Source organism: Euprymna scolopes, chromosome 1, assembly GCF_053919585.1.
Source record: "Euprymna scolopes isolate OS-2025 chromosome 1, ASM5391958v1, whole genome shotgun sequence".
Taxonomy (NCBI): domain Eukaryota; kingdom Metazoa; phylum Mollusca; class Cephalopoda; order Sepiida; family Sepiolidae; genus Euprymna; species Euprymna scolopes.
Genome location: NC_136482.1, coordinates 43,311,847 through 43,338,001, shown reverse-complemented (window position 1 = coordinate 43,338,001; position 26,155 = coordinate 43,311,847). Strand labels below are relative to the sequence as shown.

Sequence of the window (26,155 nt, the reverse complement as noted above, 5' to 3'; positions counted from 1 at the left end):
TATTTGGAAACAACAGCAAACAAGTATATATATATATATATATATATATATATATATATATATATATATATATATATATATATTATGAAGTATATTCTTTTTTAAAAACAATACCCCCTTCAATACCGTCCTAAAATGTGTTTCCAATCGATATGTATTAAATAACTGGGAGTTTATCTATTCATCAAAAATGGATTAATTTTCCTAAATTTTGCGCTGCATCCAATTTATAATTAATTCTAAGTATAGTTTTCATTAAGTTCATCTATTTAAATTTAATACGGCCAGTGAGTAAAATTTTGTTTCATCTGTACGTAAATTTATTTATTTATTATTATTATTATTATTATTATTATATTATTATTATTATTATTATTATTAGCAGCAGCAGCAGCAGCAGCAGCTAAGTTTAGTATTTGTTCTGAGACTACACCACCTTTTCTCTCCTCGTTTAGTGGAGGATAAATTCTTGTTGACTTGTACCACTAACAACTAAGCAAGCTAGGTAGATTACTCGATTTTGCCTCTTTTAAAACAACAGTAAATAAGTATAAATATTTAAAGCATATCACGCGGTGTGTAATTCCCTTTTGAAGGGAATAAACGATTTAAAATAAGTCGACCCAGTAACAACTTAGCAAGCTAGGTAGAAAACAAACACTTAGAATTCGATTTTACCATTTTTAAAACAACAGAAATTAACTAAAAAACAGTTTTAAAAATATAAGGGAAGAAGTCGAATTTGCAAAAATATCTCTTTCAAGAATGGTCCTAAAATGTGCGCATGTATTTTTAGTGGAACGTTATTTGTAAATAATGTTTTCATGTGCAATTCAAGTTTCCCGATATCTTTTTTATTCAATTGTAATTTTTTATTCAATTGTAATTTTTTATTCAAGTGTAATTTTTTTTATTCAATTGTAATTTTTTATTCAATTGTAATTTTTTATTCAATTGTAATTTTTAATTCAATTGAAATTTTTTATTTAAGTGTAATTTTTTATTCAATTGTAATCTTTATTCAATTGTGATTTTTTATTAAATTGTATTTTTTAATTCAATTGTAATTTTTTATTAAATTGTATTTTTAATTCAATTGTAATTTTTTATTCGAGTGTAATTTTTTATTTAATTGGAATTTTTTATTCAATTGTAATTTTTATTAAATTGTATTTTTTTATTAAATTGTATTTTTTATTCAATAGTAATTTTTTATTCAATTGTAATTTTCTATTCAATTGTAATTTTTTTATTAAATTGTAATTTTTTATTCAATTGTAATTGTTTATTAAATTGTATTTTTTAATTCAATTTTAATTGTTTATTCAAGTGTAATTTTTTATTCAATTAATTTTTTTATTCAAGTGTAATTTTTTATTCAATTGTAATTTTTTTATTGAATTGTAAGAGGGGCGCACAGAATAGGTACAAACCACCCTCTCCTCCCCATGTTAAGAATGGCTTTCAAAATAATAAAATTATTATTTAAGCACGATACCAAAAATACATTAGTACCTAAAATTTTACTTTGCAATTTTTTTTTTTTAATTTTTAAATCATAAAATAAAACACATATAATAATCTTAAAACTTAATCCTGTAAAATACCTTGTTAATTAAAATTAAATTATAATCTCGTCCTTACATTTGAAATAATAATGCAATTAAATTCTACTTATTGTTAATTTCAAATATAAACAAACTTCTGGTTAAATTTATCGATAGCGCTGTTGAACGTAAAGAGCCCCTTTTTAAGGATTATATTGTTCGACTAGTATTTTGAAGATAAATTCAAGTGTAACGATATCTTTTGCCATTAAATCGTTAGGTGGAAGTACAGAATACTTATTTACAAACAACCGAGTCGAACAAGCAGCTTTGATTAAAACGAAAAGATAACACCAATAGGTTTTACAAGCGATCAGTTAGTACGCGTAGTTCCTGTCCGCAGCTATTGTGAAAAGTTAGTATTAATAGTTGCTCAGCGTGGTTTGACAGAAAGGTTAGTATGAATACTTACATTGGAAAAAACGTAATATCCATATCTGCGATGCACATTTTTTTCTTTTTATATCGATATTATATCAAAATATATTTAAAACAATATAAAATAAATCAGAATAACATGAGCATTATCATTATCACAATTCCAAAGAAATTAATTAAATATTTGATGAAGAAATTTTAAAGTTTTTTTAATGCTATACCTACGGCTTCATTACTTATTCTCGCTCACCTTTTTATCTCTGTCTCCATATATTTCTCTCTCTCTATCTCTCTCTCTCTCTGTAAAAATCAATATGCAAGCGATAAGAAAATATAAAGCGCTAAAATAGCATCAACAATTCTAGCAAGCAGTCAGTTTGATGCGGTTAGAAATGAAGAGTAGCAGTAGTAACAGTAATAGTAGCAGCAGATAATACATTTTTATGTTATGGTAGTATGAATAGTCGTCCGTTTTGAAAACCCTTAAGAACCGATTTTGTAAAAAAATATTTTTTTTTAATCGGTATTATATCAAATTATATAAAATAATATCTGAAATGAAACGGTAGATCATGGATGTTATTATTCTTAGTATTTAAAAACAATGCATTGAATATTTGGCGAGGAAATTAAAAAAAAATTCTGTTTTCATGCAGTACACACGGCTTCATTACTCAATAGTAGTCTGCAAGTAACATTTTGTTTAGTCAAGCAGTTATTGCTCGAGTAATTTTTTTAATTATAAAAAACAAAAAAAAATCACAGCATTCTATTCTCTACCATTTCTTGCCTTCGCAATCTCACACATAAAATCTAGCCTATTTTACTAGCATTATATAAAGAGTAACTGCCTAACTATTAGGAAAAGTATAAGAATGTATAACCCTTAATTTTATGAATTTTTCGATTCTAATTTTTATAATTGAGAAAAACTAATTTTAATATAAAACTGATTTTAAAAAAAACGTAATTTCTCTAAATGAAACTAATTTAAAAAAATTAAAAATACTTAGTAATATCCAAGAAAACACATAACGCAGAAAATTGGCACGCACATTTAAAGATGGGGCATGTAAATTTAAAAAGGTATCATGTAAGTTTTGCAAAGTTTACGTCTCCGAATTTCAATTATAAATATTCTCAGTTAAATTCTTGGATATTAAAATATTTGATGTACACATTTTGGGTTTCATTTTAAAGTTATACTCTTTTTTTTTCCTTTTGCTTATACTTTCTTCACATTGCAGTTCTTTGGATAAAGTTCAAGGAATATATATGGAACATGTATTAACTTTGTTGCTTTTGACACTATAATAGGAAAAACATTGAAAACATAAATGTATTCTCAAGGGAATTGTGTTGCTTTTATAGATACACATGATTTCTGCCACACACAGATGGAAGAGAAATATATTGTTGATTTATACAAGTTGGGGAAAATAAGCATTATATATATATATATATATATATATATATATATATATATATATATATATATATATATATATACATAGTAAGTTATAAAATATATATGGCGATTAAGCTACACTGAATATTTCGCGTTTCATCCACTCTAGGACACTTCAGGCTTATGCGCCTTTCGTATATTAATTTTATGTGAGTGAATATAGTAGTTATTTATATATATAAATATATATATATATATATATATATATATATATATATATATATATATATATATATATATACCTAATTCATTTACTCACATAAATAAATATACGAAAGTATAAATTTATGCCTAAACTAAGTATTTACTTCAAGTGTGCTCAATACGTAGGTAGAGCTAGTTAGAAAGTTATAAAATATATATGACGATTAAGTTACACAGACTATTCCGCAATTATTCTACGCTAGAATTTTTCAAGCTTATGCCTGAAGAATCCTGCATTAAACGTGGAATATTGTGTTCCTTAATCTCCATATATATTTTATAACTTACTATATATATATATATATATATATATATATATATATATATATATATATACATATATATATATATAGAGAGAGAGAGAGATAGAGAGAGAGAGACTGTGGAATGTGAGCAGGCTATTATGGTGTATCCTTGAATGTCAAAGACTTAGGAAAAACTAATTAACTTTCGTTGTGTATGGAATTAAGTAAATCTAACAGTAGTTTTCTTTTGTTCTTTGTCTGTATATATTTAATATCTTTTACATTTTCAGGTATATTGTACCGATAATTTTTCACTTACTTAAAAATCAATTAAAAATTGGTATAATCTATTCATCATGCTCTACTAAAAATATTACTTTCGTCTATAGTCAGAGGACAATCGCTAACAAATATACTAATTTATGTAGAAACCGTAGAACTTGATTTTTTCTGACTTTCACTATGCTGTAGATTAAGACTTCGTCGCATGTCAAAATATGCATATATTTAAGCAGGACTATATGTATTGGACTGATTGAAATAAACTAATTCGCAACCCTATCAACCGTCATTTTCACGTGGCTATTTTTTGTAGTCAGAAAAAACCCCCACTTATTTCAAACAAGTTCTCACGGAAAATATCACTTAATTTTCACCAGACTATACTTGTATTTGCCTAAAACTCGCTTTCAACTTTCCGTTTTTACATCAAAAGTTATATATGTTTTTAAACACATTTATATAAGTTTATAAACGCGTGTTTAATCTTAAGAATTTATATCTTTGAAAACGATATTTGTAGGAAGAAAGATCGACAGCGTCTAAAAAATAGAAGGAAAAGGAACTTTTAATTTAGTGACCCACCACTAAATCAGCCCTCTCATTGACATCTCTTGATAACAATATCCATTCTTCCAGGGCAAGAGAACAGACCATCATAACGTAGGCTTGAATGGCTAAAGTTAAGAAAAGCTAAGTAAGCATCCGTTTTGTATGAAAGTAAAACTAATACCATTTTTCTTTATATATTTGCCTTTAAATATTTATTTATCTTTTACATTTTCAGGCATATTGTACCGAAAATTCTTTTCATTTACTTAAAAAAGAATTACAGAAAACAGAATAATCTATTAACCATGCTTAAATAATAATATCACTTCTGTCTGTAGCAAGAGGGAAACCGCTAGAAACATATGCTAATTTATTTAAAAGACCGTCGAACTTTTTTTTTAATTTGGTACGTATGATCCTAGCAGCCATGAGAGTGTGCTGATAATATATTATCTGTAACCCAGACGCACAACTAAATCATTTTAGTGTAGTTGATACGTAAAATCGGTAGATCTAGCCAATTAACTTATCTTGGAGTGAATGCTGATGTAAAGTCGGGTTTTATTTTATTTTTTATGCCATTGCGCTGAAACACGTAGAGGGGAAGGTTCCTGAGTCACTATAGACAAACTTCATAGCAGTGATGACCTTAAAGAATTCCCAGGTTTGCAAACCCTCATCGCCTACGGAATATGTATCGATCTATAAACTTGGTGTAGTTAAAATATCATTTAGGACAGTCTGTGCTTGGTCTGAATTCCTGACTAGAACAATGAGCCCCGGATCCCCCTTTTTTCTATTTATTTCTCTCGCATACAGATCAAATGATTTTGCTTGCATGCTACTTATAATCACTTGACTGATTAAGACTTTTGTAAAAATTCAGCAGAATGCACTTTAATCTAATTTCCCTCTCTTTATCTCCTGCTAACATATATTATAAAATAAAATAAAATATAAATTTCAATAAATATCTGAAAATGACCCCTCCCTGCTGAGATGACATCCTGATAAGAAATAGAAACTAAACTGAATACAATCCGTAATCGAAACTTTCGTGGTAAGCAATCCTTAACTTTTCGTTACTTAATTGCTTCCTAAGTACTGGTAAGTATTACTTATTCACCAAAACATGTTTTCCTGCTCTAATTTAGCTCTTTTTTAGGAAATAATAAATTACCATTCTATGACCAATCGTATATTTAAATGTAAGGTCTATACTGGTCATATGCATATAATAACTGATGTATGAGACTAAAATAACTGGCTTAAATGCTTTTTCTAAATGTTGGCATAAAAGGGATAGTATTTGTGCCTTCAATACCCCTGTCTCTTTCTCTTTTGCATTGTAAACATTACAAATCTTTATACTCCTAAATCCACCCTAAATCTCTGTATATCCTAATGTATAATGATACTGCATTCTTGTAACTTATATCAACTGGACAAATAACCAATTGCTCTTCACCCAAGCTGATATAAAATCACATACTTTGCACATACCATGGGAGAGTGGTTTAGCTTCCGGTCCTACGCTATATTAGGCTTACTTCATAAAAATCGAAAAATACTAAACATCTACAGATTTCTATTGCTAATGCATGCATTAGAGTAACCTATGTTTATATTCTAGAGCTTATCCATAAGATAGGTACTTACTAGTCACAATTTTTACTCAGATTTAAAGAGATCTATATTAAGTAACAACTATATCTTTCTTTTCCCGAGATGGATTAAAGTACTGGTGATTTTCTTAACATTTAAACTAAATAACTTTCTGACTCATACACTTATCCTTTATAATATATTTATTCTAATTTATTTATTATCCACACAATATATAAAATCTTTTCTGAACAATAGTAGATATTAACATTAAATCTACACCTCATACGCATACCTACCTCTATTCTAAATGTGATCGCAGCTTCCAATCTTAATCATATTATAGGGAGTGCAAATTCAAAGCAGATACTAATTCTCTTTGATCCTAACTACCGATGCGGGTGCATAGAATACATAGCTTTGAAACAATGCACACTGATAACCCTCTCGGTGGTGATTGACCCGTAGATCTGGCCAGGCCATCCACCAAGGAGAAAGAAACTCCGCTATGTAAGCGTGTTTTACTGACCTAATGCGGCTTGACACAAAACAGTGAAGGGAGGCCTGTTCAATTCGAGACGACAACCTCCCTAGAGCGGGCGATTCGAACAAATCACCGCTTTGCAATCATATACTGTTTTAGGAGTAGATAAGCTCTGTCTATCGCCTGGCTTCTATACTCTTTTTTGTCTCTTAGTCCGAAGAAATGCGGTAACAAGTACTCATTAGAGATTCTCAGTGTTTAGCCTTGTGTCCTGAAAAAGGCAATTAATGCCGCTCCCCACATCCGCCTAATTCTCTTCTCGTATACCTGAGCATTTTGGCGATGCTTGTTTACAACTTGATTGAACTGAGCCATCTCTGTCTGCCAGGTTTTAGGCTACCTGTTTGACAGTAGCTTGCTGCTGTTTCCGACTGAAAGTACAGACACCCTAACTCTTTGGTAGCGCTTAAAACAGTTGTATAATATCGGGGTGTTCGTAGGTCCATGTCGCGCCTGTAAAGGGACCCTTGACTCCTATCTGTAAACATACCCGAGGCCACATTTCAATGGTCTAGTTGTGTTGCGTCATGGTGGCTAAACACATCCATGTTGTTGAGGATCTAAACTTACATCGGAAACTACGAAAATATTAAAATGATAGCTCTATCGAAAATTACACACACTGGAACCACAATTCGCCCCTTCCTTAAGGCTTGTTTTGGAAAAATACAAGGACTTAAAACTAGCTTAATATTTCTCTTAACAAATTTCCCGGATATAAGTGAAACTAATATGCATTCTTCTACCCCCCCCCTGTCATCTTTAACATGTCTGGTTATCTACTGCTTTGTTGTAAGGAATCTAACAGACAAAGGAAAGAACTTGAAATCTTTACTCGTAACACTCGCACCATGACTTTAATCAATCATGTCTCTGACAGAATTGTTGACATTAGCGCCGAAATACATGTATTTAATAACTTTAACGTTCACCACAGGTTTCTCCAACAACATTGGCGGCTGTTAGTATCATCCATACCTTTTCTATATCCCATTCCTTTACACACAGTAACATAGCGAACCGTCTGCCGTCTCAGATTGTCAGGAAAAGCAAACCTCACTTCTGGATCTATTTTTGACAACAGTTCTAGAGGATTGTGTAACAAATGCCTGTTATGACTCGGGAATGCTGATCATGTGAAAATTATAAGTCTCATACTGATCCCTCGACGCCAAGTTGAAGAACCATTGCTCAAACCGACCAGGTATTACAATAAGTCTGAGAGGCATGCCATTAGAGATCACATCAGAGAGGCCTCATTGTGAAATATATGTTCTCTTCCTTTGGAACCGTGCGCAAATGAGACCGATAAATGGCTTAAAGCAGCAATTGAAGAACATGCTCCCACATGGAAATTTTATAGCAAACCCTACTCTCCACAGACAAACAGTATATAGAAGCTAGAAGTAATGGTAAGAAAGTACAGAGAATATATCAAAAGTATTTAAACGCAGAGAATAGAAATTCGGGATTTCTGGAAAATCTAAAACAGTGTAGTAAATAATGGGCAATAAAGTTATTTGCACGGCAAACGAGAAAACATACAAGCTATCACGTCAGTTAGCTTCAAACGCTATCTTGGTCAAGCAAACCACTCTTTCACCGATTTTTTTTTGTTGCGAACAGGAACCGCACAAAATTATGTGAAAATAACAACTTCAAAAACTCTTTAACAAATATCTTAACGAATATTTCTTTCTCGATTGATGGAAAACTGACCCAATGAATTATAGTCCCATTAGCCTTCTCCCCTATTTTCGCGAAAATTTCTTTGTCCATAATCAATTAAGCTCTGGTGCATAACCTTACAGTTGTTAACCTTCTGTCCGACCATTAATATAGATTTAAGCAAGTCCGTTCTACTGCAGATATTCTAACTGTATTCTCTGAACGTATATACCATGCACTAGAAAATTATGCGTAGGGGACGGCAGTAGCCTTAGATATATCTAAGGCTTTTGATAGGGTATAGCACGATGGTCTTCTCATGAAAATCAGATTCTATGGTATTATTCGACGAATATTTTACAAAATTAAATCCGTCTTTAAGAAAAAGAAAGTTTCAGGTTGCCCTCAAAGGTTGTACGTCCAAAGTACATGATATAAACGCGAATGTACCTTACAGATGAATCCTGGGACCTTAATCATTCCTGATATTCATAAATGACCTAACTAATAGAATAGTCAGTTAGATGGGTGTATTTTGTGACGACACCACATTCTATAGCAGGCACGTGAGGAAAACGAATGGACACATTTGGTACAATGGAGAGCGCCTCTTTTGGGGGATCTAAGGGGGTCTACATTAATGAACCTTTGTTTTATAGGGAAGTGGATTATATTTAAAAAAAAATTGTATTGAGAGAAGGGATGGATTTCGCACCAAAACAGTCATATATGTTATGAGGTGGGATATTATTGTGTTCTTATAGCAGGATTCGATATAAACGTATACATGGTATGTATGTTTGTTTAGCCAAGGGATATGATATCAACGTATAAATTGTGTTATTTTGTATCAAAACGTTATCACACGGGTATATATTACAGTAAGAATAATGTACGCTCCATATCTTTTTTCTTCAAGAGTTCGTCTATCTTCCTGGTGAGCTCCGTAACGAAACATGAAATGACCAACACCATCTAATTGAGACATATGTTTTTCCTTCTCTGTGAAACTACAGAAGAACACATTATATTTGTAAAATATAAATATATTTCAGTTGTCTCAAATAGTCTTCATAAAGAGTCTGCTTTTCTAGTCTCCATGTTTGTTCTACCAAGCCATGCCTCCTGGGCGTCTGTTCACTTCCGTGACCAAGCTCCAACCTTCCCATCTGTTCACTATCGTGATCAAACTTTAACTAGTTTAAACTTTCCGACTTCTTGACATCAATTCCGGTATGTCATCATTCAAAAAGCATACATATCCCTCATTATAAAATCTGAAAAAAAATTATATATATATATATATATATATATATATTATAAGAAGTACATCGGTTCGCTATTGTTGTATAACAGTTAAATACCAGCATGTTATTAATGGCGACAATGGAAAGATACCTGGCCACGCAATGAAAAAGTGACCCATGCCAGCCAGTTATAGCCGACGACATATCGACTCATTGTGTTGCTGTTTCCATGTGCTTGTAGTTCGATATCGTGTCTAACAGCAGGGAGCTGGTTGCGTTCCCAGGACGATCCTCAACCAAGTAACTCTCCCCGGTAAACGACAGTGGCATGACATATCTAAGGTAATGATGGAAACTAGGCTGTTGTGGATGTAATGGGGCTAACTATGCATCGTAATCTTCGACGAAATGGCAAATCATTCTGCCCATTTTACAAATATTTTAATGGTGGATGGTCCGACGAAATACAAGCTCTTGTAGCCACTCGACTCTAATATCTCATACAAAACGACAAGGGGCGAAGTCCCTACCCTACACAGTAGAAATCTCCAGATGTAAGAAAACCTTCTACTCAAATAGCTTTTCCCCAGAACTGATAAATTTTGTAATTTCACTGTCAGGTTCCTGCTTTTCAAACTGTACTGATATGCAGAATTTCAAGACCAAAGTAAACAGACATCTTGTTGTTAAACTCCCTACATAGTAGCCCTGCAAATAACATTCCTGATAGAGTCTCCTACATCTAAGTGGCACTGTGTTTATTTGGAGCGAAAACGTAATATATATATTCATAAAAAAGAATAATTATAGGTAATGTTTAAATTCAATTCTTTTTTCGATTTACGTTCGAAAAGGACGCAAATTTGTACGCGCGTGCAGAAATTGTGGGTACTAAATGGCTTTCTTTGACAAAATATTACACATACATACATACACACACACACACACATATATATATATATATATATATATATATATATATATATATATATAGATGCTGGCATGGGTGCTCGGCATTGCCCGGGTGTTTGGAAGTGTATGCTGAGAAAAAAAAATTAAAATAACAAAAACGGTCATTTTTTTTTCAAATTTGATCCCTATTAGGACCCCTAAACACGTACGTTTTGGGGCTCAAATTGAGTTATGAAGTTAGATCCATGTCCAAGGAACCTATACATAAAATTTCAAGCGTTCAGACCCAAAATTGTCGGAGGAGTTAAGTAGAGTTCTCAAAAGTCAAATCGTTGTACTTAGACCCCTTAACATCCAAATTTCTCACCGAAAACAAATCACGTAGATTTTACCAACTCTCAGTACTCTGTATATAAAATTTCGAGTCTGTAGACTATAAAATTGACAGATTTATTGCATAGGGAAATGTACACACACAAACACTTTTACTTGTATATATATATATATATATATTATATATATATATTATATATAATATATATTATATATATTATATATATTATATTTATACATTATATATATATATATATATATATATACAGTGTGTGTGTGTGTATGTGTGTGTGTGTGCTCGCATTTTTACATGAGTGCCTGCTAATGTTTGCATGGTGCTGTTTTTTATTTACCTAGACCAGCGCTTTTTTCTAATTTTATTCCTAGAACTAAAGCAGAAATTGAAAGAAAATTCTGAGGCTAAAAGATAAAAAAATAATTCTACTGTTTCTATTTATTTACTGATTCTAGATTTTTTTTTGTCTTTAGATTGATTCTGTTCCTCTACTCATTCGATGATAAGAGATTCTGACAGGTCAGGACATCTGACAGCGAGACTTCTACAAAATTCGGAGTTCCATGCACAGTTTAATCGGTAAAATATTATTGATTTTAATCAAAGACACATGCTTTAAAGACACAGGAACAACTATTTTGCGGAACAAAAATACTTTAAAAAAGGTTTTTTCCTGGCTTTTTGCTGTAATTGTTTATTTCATTTTGTTTGCTTTATTAAATGCAACTATAAGAAAACATTTGCGAATAGTACGAACACTGAATTGAATTAAGCTTCTTTACTCGAACGTGTAAGAGATGAATGGCCGTTAATTGAATTTTGAAAATAGATGATTCTGCATGTTATGAATTGCATATATATATATATATATATATATATATATATATATATATATATATATATATATATATATATATATATATATATATATAATGAGTTAAACGAATAAAAATGTATACTTACATGTTGGGTCACCAACAATTATTATGCTTTCCATAAAATTATTTCAAATTTTCATGTTTAAATTCTTTTATCTTTTTAGATCGTTGAAATAATCTGTTTAATCACTGAAATATTTTTTTGCAATAGTTTAACGTGTTTCGTACGTTATCATGTATTTAAAGTGTCCTCCTAAAAAACTTTGTAAAATATTTAAAAAAACACTATCTAAAATATCTAAAATATAGAAATATAGAATAGCTGACTATATTGATGATAGAAGATGTTTCTAAAAAGGTTCATCCTATATCATCAAATGGCTAGCAAAAACGCTATTCTGTAATTTACGCATGAATATTTTATATTCATATTTTACTGCATTGTACATGGTTGTCTATTCTTATTACTGGATAAACATAGCCGTTTCAGAGAGAGACCAATATGTTGTATATTTTTATAATTTTTCCTTGATTTTTACATTTGCAAAGTAGTGATTGACGATCTTTGCATCGGTGGTTAGTTCTTGCACGTTTCATTTCTGAGACTGCACCCCCTGGGAGGAGAGACCTTTCAACCATATTCTTCTGTTGATATCATCAATCCAACTGAACTGTTTTCTCTGCTTACCAGAACACATAATAGGGAAATACGTAATTCCGGTCAGTTATTAGATTTCCGGTGCGACTTGATCGGTTCACGGGTTTTATGTATTTTAGCATATTTGATGATATATCAAGACATAGTGCTACATATCTTGTTTACTTCTAGAGATAGATAGATAAATCGATAGCTAGATAAACAGATCCAAAGAGAGATTGATAACTAATTTTTTTTCTGTTTCACAACTATATAACACTAGCATGATCTGATGCCTGAAACTGCTCTGCTTATAAATATGATATCCGAAATATATTCGAGTTCAAGATATCGGAACTGTTTAATTTAAAATGAAAGAGACTGATCTAAGTACTCTGGTTAAAGAAGATTTATAACATATCTGTTAAGCCGTGCAGTCCAAAATATGCGTATTAGTTTTTGACTTGCTTTTACTATTTGGACGTCTTCGTCCATTAATAAATTATGATATTTTTGGGCAGTGAGGATACGACACTTTAGTTACAATTTTTTTTACCTCAAATTTTACGTACGTCCTTCGATCCATCCATAGCCCTTGTGTCGCTGGAGAGGCATAGACCATCTAATACTTTTGTAGATGTTTTTGTAGCGAGGGGTTCTTTTTATAAGGTGGTGGTGCTGGCCCCAGGCCACACCTTCACAGAAGGTACATACAATGTAGCCTTCCAAAATGGTCACCCATCTGGTACTAGCCAGGCTCAACGTTGCTTAACTTTGGTGATCTGGCGAGAACCCGTGTGTCGACGGTATTGTGCCATATTCGTCCTTCGATGGATATATTAATTACTAATTTGGATTGTATCCAGAATGACACAGAACTCCTCATTCTAAGAAAATGAGAACAAACGCAATTATATACGAGCATAAAATATCGTTGCGTGTTATTATATAAATATATATTTACAAACTATTGTTATTCATTATTTAGTATATGTGTCTGCCATATTTTTAAATATTAAGTTATAGACTAAATTGTATTGAGCAATAAATAACATTTGAATTATCCCAAGTTATTTAATTCCTTTTCGAGGGTTGTTTAAACACTAACATATTATTATGTTTACCTTTAAATTATATTTCATAATATATTGTGGCATTTCTTGCCATTAATAACCACGCATACTAGCATGTAAACTATTTAGACATTTTAATATACATGCACGGTGTCTCTCACGTGTTCTGCTTTCATCGAATAATTAGGGATGTTGCCCTTATAAATATTTAGTTTAAAACACGCCAGAATAATCGCTTAAAGCAAGTTGTATCCTTTGGGCAACCGATAAAAGGTTTAGGTCAAAAGAAATTACATTCAACTTATCCATTCGATCTAAGTTTCGTGATACGTTATCCATTTGAGCAGGTGGTGAAGAACGATATGATGACAGCAATTTGACGCCCCCCCCTCATTTCCTATAACTATCTTGCCGGTTAGTGCAGATAACACCTAAAGAATGTCATACAGTTAACGATTAGAACCAGTGACCAGTTACCAAATTACATCTTATATGTGATTATTATGAGTAGATTACGTTCACAGAATCGGGAAGCAATTTCAGTGCGACATTTCCTTCAAAGAATCTCTTATTTTTCCTTATTAAAACAGGTTACTTATTCCTATAAATAAAATGAATGCGCAAACCTTCAACCGTAAAATGTACTATTTTAATGAATTATGTAAATCGCACATTTTAGAAATAACGAAATGACCAAGCCTACATTTAAAAATTATTATCGATCTATATTTGAGTATTCACATTCGTATCTACGTTATTACTCTGCCCCGTCGAAAACATGGGTATGATTACCTTACATGGAATAAGAAAATAATTAATAATGTTCATACGATGATAAAACTCATAGATTACTATTATAAAACATATCTGCCAAAATATGGCTGGTATTTTTTATTCGGCTTCTTGTAATACTTTAATTTTAACATTTTGTTTATTCAATAATTGTTTGTTATATGAAATGTAATATTTAATTTTATTTATTTATTGCGGACAATTATCCTCATCTCTTCTTAGTTATTTCACGACCTTTCGGCCAACTATTTCTCTGGCCTACGTCAGGTGGTAATCGCGACGTACAGGAACCTCTGAAACAACTGACTGCATTCATTGCAATTACTGGCTTCCGTAGTTGTTGTTGTCTCACCAGGTTTTGGCCAAGTAAGCCTCTAGCCGGCTTTGGGTAGGATTGAAACCGTATTCCACAGACAATGTTCACCTGGAATACGTTGTGAGTCGACAACAACTACGGAAGGCAGTCATTGCAGTAAATGCAGTCAGGAGATTCAGAGTTCCTACCCGTCGCGGTAACCAGCTGACGAAGGCCAGAGGAATAGTTGGCCGAAACGTCGTGAAACAACTACAACATTTCAGGATAATAGTCCGCAACAACTAAATAAAATTAATAAAGAGTGTAATTATGTTTTTTCACAAGTAAGCATATATTTGCACAAGTAAGCATATATTTGCAATCAACGATTCCTCCACTAACCAACAATCACGAGGTTCTTTGCTCAGCAACCGAGAAGGCTAACATGCTTGCCAGTCGGTTTGCCTCAAACTCCACACTGGACCCTCTAAACCACCCCCTACCTCAATTTCCTATGCGAACAGACGCCACGTTTGACGATCTAATAATCAACCCTGCTCAGGTGCATGCTATCATAAAAAACCTTGACACTTCAAAAGCATGTGGACCCGACCTCATCCCAGCTGTGCTATTAAAAAAGTGCTCAGCCGAAGTAGCTCCAGTTCTCTCCAAACTCTACAACAAATGCCTTAATGAATCTTGCTTTCCGGGCTGTTGGAAAACTGCTTCTGTGGTACCAGTATTTAAGAATTCTGGCGAAAGAACTGACCCAGTAAATTATCGCCCTATTAGCCTCCTCCCACTTTTTGCCAAAATATTTGAGACCTTAATTAACCATGCTCTAGTCCAGCACCTTACAGATGCTAAACTTCTGACCGACCAACAATATGGATTTAGACAAGCCGGTTCCACGGCAGACATCCTCACTGTAATCTCTGAACGCATATACCATTCACTGGACAAAGCAGGAGAGGGCAGAGCGGTAGCTCTAGATATATCTAAGGCTTTTGACAGGGTATGGCATGAGGGTCTCCTTAGGAAAATTAGATCATATGGTATCACTGGTAGAATACTTAACATAATTAAATCCTTCTTAGATAAGAGAAAAATCCAGGTTTCCTCGACGGTCCTACATCTAAACAATATGATATAAATGCGGGAGTTCCCCAGGGATCTATCCTTGGACCTCTGCTGTTCCTGATATTCATAAATGACCTCCCCGACAAAATTGCCTCTGAGATGGGTATATATGCTGATGACACCACACTCTATAGCAGGCACGAAAGGAAAACAAATGAACATATATCTAAAGTAATGGCAGAAACACTAGAGGATGACCTCCAATCAGTAGTGGAATGGGGACAAAAATGGATGGTCACGTTCAATGCCGGCAAGACAAAACTGGTTTCATTCAATAATTACAAGAAACATTCTCTACCACCTATAGCAATGGCCAACGACTCTTTATCTGAGACTACGTCTCTCAAGCTCCTTGACCTAACGTTCACAGGACACATGCGCCGGAACAATTACATCGAGATCATTGCCAGGGCCGTTGCGAGGAAGGTGGGCTCTCTCTACCGTGCTAGAAAACTTAACACCCGAAAGTATCCTGTACCTCTACAAGGCCAGTATTCGCCCATGTATGGAGTATTGCTGTCATATTTGGGCTGGTGCATCGGCTACTAGTCTCTCGCTCCTTAACAGGGTTCAAAAGAGAGTCGCAAATCTGATAGGCCCTAAACTGGCATCTAAGCTTCAGCCTCTGTCCCATCGTCGAAACGTTGCATCCCTCTGCCTGTTCTACAAGTATTATAATGGTGAATGCTCTGATGAACTGCAATCACTTCTGCCCCCACGACGTAAACACCCTCGACTGACCCGACAAGCTGCAAAATCCCACCCCCACACTGTAGAGGTCTCTAGATGTAAAAGATCTTTCTACTCCAGTAGTTTCTTCCCCAGAACTGCTAGACTTTGGAATTCCATTCCAGGTCACTGCTTCCCCAACTGTACTGACATGCATAAGTTCAAGTGCAACGTGAACCAACATCTCGCTGCCCAAATCCCTACATAGTACCCCAGTAGATGTTTCCCCTAATAGTAGCCCCCTACACCAAAGTGGCAATGTGCCTTGTTTTGGGTGAAAATGTAATTAAAAAAAAAATTATTTTTGTTAAAACTTGCGCATGATTTTTGTACAGAGAAAGCCTATACCACATGATAAACTGTCGGTTAATTGGTTAACTTTATTTAGTACCAACCAATACACTATTTTACAAACATGATATTTTGAAACTAAATGTTCGTGTTCTTTTTTGTTTATCCTAACGACTATTCTTATTTCTTTCACACAGTTGCGAAAAATATAACGCATGTTTTCTTCATTTTTAGCTTATCCAACTCTGCGATCTAAAATAAAATATTCTACACGGAATAAAGACGTAAAGAATGCTATTCTTACATTGAATTACTTGTAAGTAATAGTCTTTGTAGTGTTGAGTCTTCAACCAACCGAATAAACTATGTAAAGTATGCAATTATAAATTAATTTAAATATATACCCATTTAAAACGGAATTGAAGAATGGCAATCACACAATTGGATTTAATTTAAACAGAGTTGGTTTAAATATTCGATGGAGATTGACAAGTTCGACACAAAGGTTTAAGAGTTCCATGAGTTAGATCGATAAATAATCGTAAAATTAAAATAACTAAGACATGAATAGTTGATCGAAGAATAAAAATTTAAAAAAATATTTCTGTTTCCGAAACAAAATATTCATCTGATATTGGTTTCACCTTTTATTGAATTGTAGTATTTTGTTATTCACAACTTCTTATTTCGCAGACGATACTATCAAAAGAATTGTATATAGTAATGCTATTGCTGGAAAATAGTCTTTATTCCTGTAGGTACTTGTTTCACATAAGGTTTGGTTGAGAAAAAAAAATGAAATACAAGATGAAAAACAGCGTGATTGCAACGTGTTAACAAAATCCAAATCAGAAAAACGCATACCTCGCCATATAAGATTCCATTATAGAAAATTGTGTTATTTTCATAAAAATGTTCAGGAAGGAATGGATATAATATTCCGTCAAATTAAAAAAGAAAAAATGTAAGTGCTGCGTTTCAGTATATTGCTTTATTGATAAATGATCCCCACTGTGACATATATTACTTGGAAAAACCTTTATAATTTTCTGACATAAGATGTACATTGATAGATGAGTAAATATATAGAGGTAACTATTGTTTTATAGTCGGATATGTTGGATTACTCGTATGATCTATTTATACTGTACCGTGGAAAGGTATTCTTAAAATCATTAAACCATTGTTAGCTCAATGAAGTTTTAAAAACTTTATTAAGCAAGCCCGGTCATTAAGATATGGTTGCAATAAAATACACACAAAATGAAAAAATAAAGACGTCACTATGCACTGAGTAAAACCGTCTGAGCAGTCGATAAATCAATACTATAATTGTGAAAAAAATCTGCTAAATAACTTTTTTATGATCTGGAATTGCACATTACAAAATGTAGATATTAATCGTATTATTTCGAAACCTGTAGTTATTTTTCTTGTCATTGGCGTGATTTTCAGAACGTTTTAATCAGTGTAACTTCGGATGTTTTTCAGATTTATAACGTAGAACTTGGGAATTTCTCTATTAAACTCTGTATTATTATGTAGAAATCAAGAATACGCATTGAATTATGACAGGAAATGAAAATAAAATCAAGATGAGAAAAATAGTCCCAAAAAGCCAAATGATACGTATATTCTTACGGTTAAATTATTCAGAATTATCTATATTCTGCGATTGAAGTTAAATACAAACTCAATCACAAAAACTCCGTCATAAATTATTATTAACATTTAACTCAAGACTGATGGTTTCTGACATTTCAAGTGAATAAATACTTAACCTTAATATGCACATTCTGTTGCCTTCGTAATGAACTATACAAAAAACATTCGACAAGTAAAAATCGATATTCACTTGTAGTCAGTGTTATTAGCTTTGTTCGTTGAATCACACGGATACAAATACACACCTTATTGACGGCTCTCTCCCTTTAAAACATAAATCGCGATAGAAACAATTTAAATAATAATGCAATTCAATTGCAAGCGAATAACATTGTGAATTACTGTGGTATATTTATTCACGAGCAAAAAGATCTGAACGTTATTTACATTTTACTAACTGTACTGGACGTTTGTTTCTATCAATACAAGTCCCGTACTGTGTGTTTATTTTTATATTATTAAAAAAAAAGTAAATTCGATAATTTGTTTGGTTAATGGCATTTATTAGTCTCTATGCATATTAATGGCTAAAACATTAAAACAAATATGGTCATGTATATATATATATATATATAAATATATAAATATATATATATATATTATGGTTATATATATATATATATATATATATATATATATATATATATATATATATATATATATATATATTAGGGTAATGTAAGGACCAAATGTAACCCTGCTAGGAAACATTCTTTAGTTTACATTGTGAAATTAAAAAAAATAAAAATGAATGCGTCAGCTGACCGGTTTTGAAGCTCGTTCGCTACGTCGGGCGAACGTCTCAAAGATTAGATAATAGGATAAATCAATATGTTCCATCCAAAATTCGAAATAGAAACTACCAACCTTCGGATGTTTGGAGCAATACCCATGGCCCATCCATAGGAGAATACCTTATAAATAATCGTATTTGCGCTTTGAATTTTAGTGAGAACTTTTTTTTCCATCCTTAGCAAGGATCGAATAAGTATGCTGTTCTGCACACAACTGTAATGCAAAATTATTTAATTTAGGATCCATTATAACTTTTTATTCTTTATAATTATTAACCAATTCAGAAATTTTTTAATAAAACATAACATATTGACTCGTTTTTTTTATATTGATTCCATGTGTTTCTACCAGCGTTCGCTTAATGTTACATTTTAGCGGTCATCAATGTTCCTTGCTTAAGGGAAGCCATTTTTAACACTTTTAATTCTAACTCAACCGAGTAATTGAAGAAAAACACGTTTTAAAATAAGTCTATACGCGCATATCCTAATTCAAGTAAAATAGATTATTTTTGATAATTTTATTTGTTGACTTTTAGTTGGCCATCTCGGGTTTCTTCTGTAAAGGCTTGAATCTCATTCTTATTTTGGCGTGTTCACGTTTAATAAATATAATTTCGTTTTCTAAATTGTGTGAAAAAAATAATTTCCAGCAAAGAATCAATGACCGCTCAGATCGAGAAGGGAGCAATGCACTTACCTAAGGTTGCGAAAGAATTGCCCCCTTCTCGAGCAATAATTAATCCCTTTTTTTACACGATCCCCAAGAAGGAAAAAAAAAGAAAATGCGTGGAAAAACAAAGAATATAAAGCCATGCAATTTCTTAATATAGTTAACGTATTAGTATTTTTGTTTTATTTTTTTGAGTCTCTAACTATTCTGGGAAGAGGCTAGGCCTACCTCGTCGTCGTCTCTTAGGTGCACAATCCGTACAATACCACTTCTACCTTTCCGGAGGTGGAGAAACAATTCCCACACACCTGAAGTGACACCAGTCATCACGGCCGTCACAACAGATCATATCCTGATCACCTTGCGGGGAACTGCACATACGACAAAGCCAAATCACCTCTTCTTCCTGGGAAGGGGTTGATTGAAGGGAAACTGCCCCATCGACCGATGCAGGGATGGACTGATCCTGACTCTCGCTGTTTAAAGAGAGCTCCAATAGAAAGAGGTGCTTCAATGAGTGAAAGTGTGGGGCATTGCCCCCTGCCTTACCTTTGCAGACCTTACTACACCATCCTCACCATAAAACATTTCCAATATAATACCGAGAACACAAAAGGGTCTTGGTTTAAGAGGACTTTTTACTAAAACGACATCTCCGACCTTAAGCCTGTTTCGGAAAGGCATCCTTGAACGGCCCAGGGGCTTCTTTCTGAGACTTAAGAGGATTTCATCATACCATAGTGCTCTGAACTTCTCCAGACACTGGTTTCGCAGCTGCATGGTCCCTAGAAGCTTCTCTCGACTTGGAGGGAGGTGAGAAGAAAAATCTTCCTCATTTAAACTCAAAAGTAGTCCAGGATCTTATTGAGCCTCGGAAACATGTTTGGAGTTACTGCCTCCAGCTCAGTCTCCGCGGATTCTCGATAAGTTAGAAGGCGGTTGTGAATTGCCCTTTGTATATCCGATACTATGGTTAGTAATGTGAAATAATCTATCTCACCTCTACCAACCACCCTATGCAAACAATTTTTAATTGTCTGAATACTCCTCTCCCAGACCCCTTCTACCCAAGGCGAAAATAGAGGGATAGGACAGAATTCAATCAGACGCGAGCCAAACTTCTGTTGATAATCGTGGCTCAACACCAACCTCTTAAATAACCCCCCACCTCCTATGAAGGTCTAAGCATTGTCACAGTTGTTGGAATACTACGGAGGTTTGTAAAACGTACCAAAGCCTACAAAAAGGACAACGCGCTCATGTCTGGTACCACCTCAACATGTACAGCCCTGATACCGAGACAGGTGAAGATGAGTAGATACATCTTCACCACCTTAGCCCATTCTTTAACCTAAAGGTGGCCCGTAAAATCTACTCCCGTGTGTTTGAAGGGAACCTCCAGTTAAACACGTAAAGCAGACAAGCTGACCGCACTGGGGGGCAATACTTGTCTGGCATTGTACTTGCGGCACAGTGCACATGGAGTTTTCACTGCTTGTCTCTCCTTGGGCACCCAGTAACCACACCGTCTTAACTCTGCCAGAGTTGATGCAACCCCCAAGTGTTGACACCTTGTATGCACATCCATTATTATAAGCCGAGTTACTGGGTGATCGTTTGCTAACAGAACAGGGTGTTTAACTTCCAGTCGAAATGGAGAGACCTTGCAATTCTACCACGTGACCTGATAAGACCCTAACCATCAATGAACAGGTCGAGATCACACACCAAACCCGGAACTTTCCTACCTGAGGAATCCCGCAGGAATGCTAGTTCCTCAGCATATCTCTGGCGTTGCATCGTTTTCATCAGCAGAACGGCTGCAAGCCTTTTCGTGTCAACTTCTAACCGACGCAGCCGATGGATGAATCCGAGGACCAAGGAAGTCACTCTCAATAGCTTGGTAAAGGAAGAAAATCTTTCGAGAGGAAGAACTGTAGGGGGTTCCATTCCCTGTACTATGACAGCATTCCAAGAAGAACGGGCCACTACGTGGCTGTGCTGGCTGAGGCATGGCAACTGCTGTGTAGCCCATGGACTGGTTCCGTTACTTAACCAATCCGGACAAGTACACCAGAATTGAAAGCAGGCCTTGGACCTTTTCAAAATTAACCTCCTAGTGATCAAATCGGCAGGATTCTCAGTTGTTGAGACATAACGAAATGAGGGCGAAAAACCTAGTGTGGCTTCCAACTCAGCACTCATCTGTTGGATGTCCTTCAGTCTATTCAGGGCAAAGATGTTTATGCTTAAAATTGTTCCGGAAATCAGCCAAGAGAGGACCACCTGCGAATCTGTTGCTATATGAATCTCAGAGGGAAAGAACCCTCCAAAATTCCTCAACAAAGTAGGCAGGCACCGGAGAGCCAAAAACACGGTCATAAGTTCTAAGGTGGGTAGAGTTTTCTTTTTCAAGGGAGCCACCCTAGCTTTTGCAAACACCAGACCAGAATGGCAATTTTGCACTACATATGCTGCGAAACCATATGCCTATGAAGATGCATCGCATAACAGAAAAAAGTTTGCCAGCCTCATTCTCGCTGAATGCTCTTCTGGGGAAGGAGACAGTCTCCGCTCAGAGAGATCAAGGGAAAGCTTCCTCCATAAGGACAAGTAGTCCGGTGCGACCGTTACATCCCATCCCAATCCCTTCTTCCAAAGTTCACTCAACAAAATACGGCCACGTAAGGAAACCGGTAGGCACAATGATAACGGGTCATAGACTCTAGCTGTCTCGTTGAGGATCCGTCTCTTTGTAAAGGCACTAGAGTTGCACTTAACAGCTGCTACACAAAAATTGTCTGAGTGAGGGCAGTATCTATATCCGAGCACCTTCTCCCATTTGTTGCCATGGTTACCCAGGGAACCATGCTCCTGCATTTTGTTTTGAATCGCCACATGGTTAGAATTACAGGACTGCATTTCGAATCCTCCCTGACGCAATCGTTCCCGGGTGAGTGTATATAACCGGCACAGTTCATCGGGATCATCGTGCGACATAACCAAATTATCCACGTAAAACCGATTCTCCATCATGGATCTACAATTATCCATGGGAAACTGCGCAGCATGGTATTTAAGGACATAATTTAATATAAATGGACTGGCAGCATACCCAAAAATAATTGTGTTGTATCTTATGCAGCGTAGGCGACCTCCTTCTTTTAGGAAAAAACAGAACTTATTCCTGTCCGATTCAAGCTTCAGACTGATCATTAAGTAGGCCTTCTTAATATCTGCTAACACGACGTGCTTATTAGCACGAAAGATAAGTAACAAATCTAGTAGGTTACTAGTAAGATTTATTCCCTGGTAGGTAGCCTCGTTAAGGGAAGGAGAGTCACCAACTTTGAGGCTGCAGTTGAACGCTGGCCGAATCTTAGTGGTGGAGGTAGGGTCCGATTTCAGGAGAGGCCTGGGCGGAATCCAGACAAACTCTCCGAACCGTTGAGGAGGCACGAAGATCTCCTCTACAATTTCATCCCGTTCCTGCTGATGGAAAACCTTCAAATATTCATAATAAAGTTGCTGCTTCTCCAATCTCTGCACACCACGTTCCAATATTCGCAGAGCCACTGCATGGTTGGAAGGAACACAAGAGATCTTATCGGCCTCCCATGGCAACTGAACGTAATATTTTTTATCCTTAAATGAAATAGACTGCCGAAAGAGAGCAATCTTCTGTTTATCATAATTATACAGTTTTTGTTCTTCAATACCCAGTGACTCCACACTGAACATCTTCTCCAAACCCCTTTGTACATCACTTTCAGGGAAGAAATCACTTAGAGGGTCTTCATAGGTGCCCTGCGACTCCAGCACAAAACATTGGTGAGATGGGTTGACCTCAGCAGTCGACGCAAGTCCAGAATCGAAGGTAAGGCATTCTGAGTTCTTGTCCACAGAATGGTTAGTATGTAAAAACTGCTTCACCTCACCGAAGGGGACGAGTCCTATTGGTGTCAAAAATGCCTGTCCAAGCAAACAACGAACCAATTGAAGGCTCCCTAAATGTTGAATGACATCCATCCCAATTATTCCATGAATTGGAATAAAATTTGTGCCTCTGTCAAATCTGGCGGCTGAGGGACATTTGAGGCGTTCAAATTCATACAAAATAAACTCCAGATTCTCAATGTGTACCGAAATATCAATATTTTCGTGTACCAACACTGTCAGGGATAATGGACAACAGGATCCAATGCTAGCATCCAATGCTACCTCTTTAACACGCCTGTCGCAATCTCCAAGGATGATAGTCAGCCTAATTTCACAATCATGCCCAATGGGCTCCAAGTGACCGAGGGGGTCCAAGACCTTACTGGACAAATAAGTCCTTCCATATCCTGTGTCCAATAAACAGTTGACGGAAACACTTTTGTCACCCCTACCAAAGGTAACACACAAAACAGAGGGGAGGCTCGAGAATTTTCCACCATGAATGCTATCGGCTGAGTTGGACTGAATAGAGGAATCTCTCCGTGAAGTACCGAATCGAGGTACTGAAGGTACATTCGCTAAGGCCCCCCCCCGCATAGTGTTACAAGCCGAGCCAAGGATCTTATCCCCCGTAATAAGGAGACGTTTAACCGCTTCCTTAGTATCTCTCAGAATTGATAATAAGGTGGGGATTCTCCTACCCGAAATTAAGATCAACTCCCCCTTGACCTCCTTGGCGAATTTTGCAAAGAAAATCTTGGCGATAAGCCGAGCCCCAGAAGAAAGGTCGTTTGAAAACGAACAGTCGAATGAGCCCTCATACTCAGCCAATAGGGAGGCTATTTAGGATATGTAGTTAGCTAGGGCAGTAACGGATCTGTCCTGTTTACGGGAAAAATCTAATGTCTTGGAAGATGTTATCTATTATTTCATCTTCATCGCAGTACTCACTCTTTAGGACCGAAAGAGCCACCTTATAATTTCTGTTGCTGATGGAAAGATGAGTAATTATCAACAGGGGTTGGCCAGACAATGAACACTTGAAAAAATTCAGTCTTCCGGCATCATTGGTAATGCCAGGTACACAATTCTCAAAACGCGACAAGAAATCCTTGAAGGTCATAGGTTTAGATTTCATGTCCAATCCATCGAAGGTGGGTCCCGTGATCTGAATTTGAGGTTGTTGAATTTGAATCTGAATTTGAGGTGGCTGAATTTGAGGCCCGAACTCTTCCAACTTCTGGGGAACATAAAAGACTCAGAGAGTCCATGGCCACTGGGAGGAGCTTTAACTCAAGATGTTCTAATTCTCTTCGGAATCTCAGGGTGTGTGCAAGAGACGTCCTCTCAATTTGAATCCAATCCTCTTCCTCAGAAGATTGAAGTTGGATTTTACTAACACATATGTCTACTTCAGTCAAATATTCCTCAACCGATTTCTGCAGTGCAGAGAAGGATTTAACAGAGAGTTCATCCTCCAGATTGGCCATCTCCAGAATCGTTCGGATTTTAGTCCAAAGAAGAAAAAATCTCTTCCTTAAATCTGGTTGATTCACAATCATGTTAGTATGGGGTTCTTTCGCAAATATGTGAAAAACTTAATTTCCAGCAAAGAATCAATAACCGCTCAAATCGAGAAGGGAGCAATGCACTTACCTTAGGTTGCGAAATAATTGCCCCCTTCCTCGACGTAACCGTCTTATAGTATCTTCGCCAGACGAAAGTGGAAAAGATTTACTTTCAATCGCCGGCAACTGAATCAATTTGTGGCGAAGAAAAAGAGAAAAAAGACAAGGGGATCTCCCCTCTTATATAATGGAAGGATCAGATGATTAACTATCACGCGATCCGGAGCACAAAATAAAACTTTAAAAGAGTGAATAACAACAACAATTCTTCTTGATTAGTATTCAAGGTAAGTGCACGCCGACCTTCTCTTCTCGAGCATTCATTAATCCTTTTTTTCACAGTTTTCCTCGCATGCATTTTATTAATCATTTTGATAAAATCATCATGAGATTTTTATATATAATATTCGCCTATGTCTAATCCAGGGAAGTACCATAAACTATAGCTATTTAAGAGTAAGTCGTTGACATACAAGGACAGTGTCTAGACAACGTCATGAAAATCAATAAACTTTTTCAGGAGTGTTTTTAATCTTTTAATATAAAGTGTCAATTCTTCAACG

General features: G+C 35.0%; 1 protein-coding gene across 1 annotated transcript; it reads right to left on the bottom strand.

The window, feature by feature from the left end:
* Positions 1–22,515: 22,515 nt before the first annotated feature.
* Positions 22,516–24,561, bottom strand: LOC145280136 (uncharacterized). The gene has a single exon (XM_080131905.1). It carries the CDS (start codon positions 24,559–24,561, stop codon positions 22,516–22,518), a length of 2,046 nt encoding a protein of 681 aa, XP_079988031.1.
* Between the last annotated feature and the right edge of the window lie 1,594 nt (positions 24,562–26,155).

Excerpts from the sequence above, each read along its gene's own strand:
- LOC145280136 (XM_080131905.1), bottom strand. The coding sequence starts at position 24,561 with ATGCGGGGGGGGGCCTTAGCGAATGTACCTTCAGTACCTCGATTCGGT.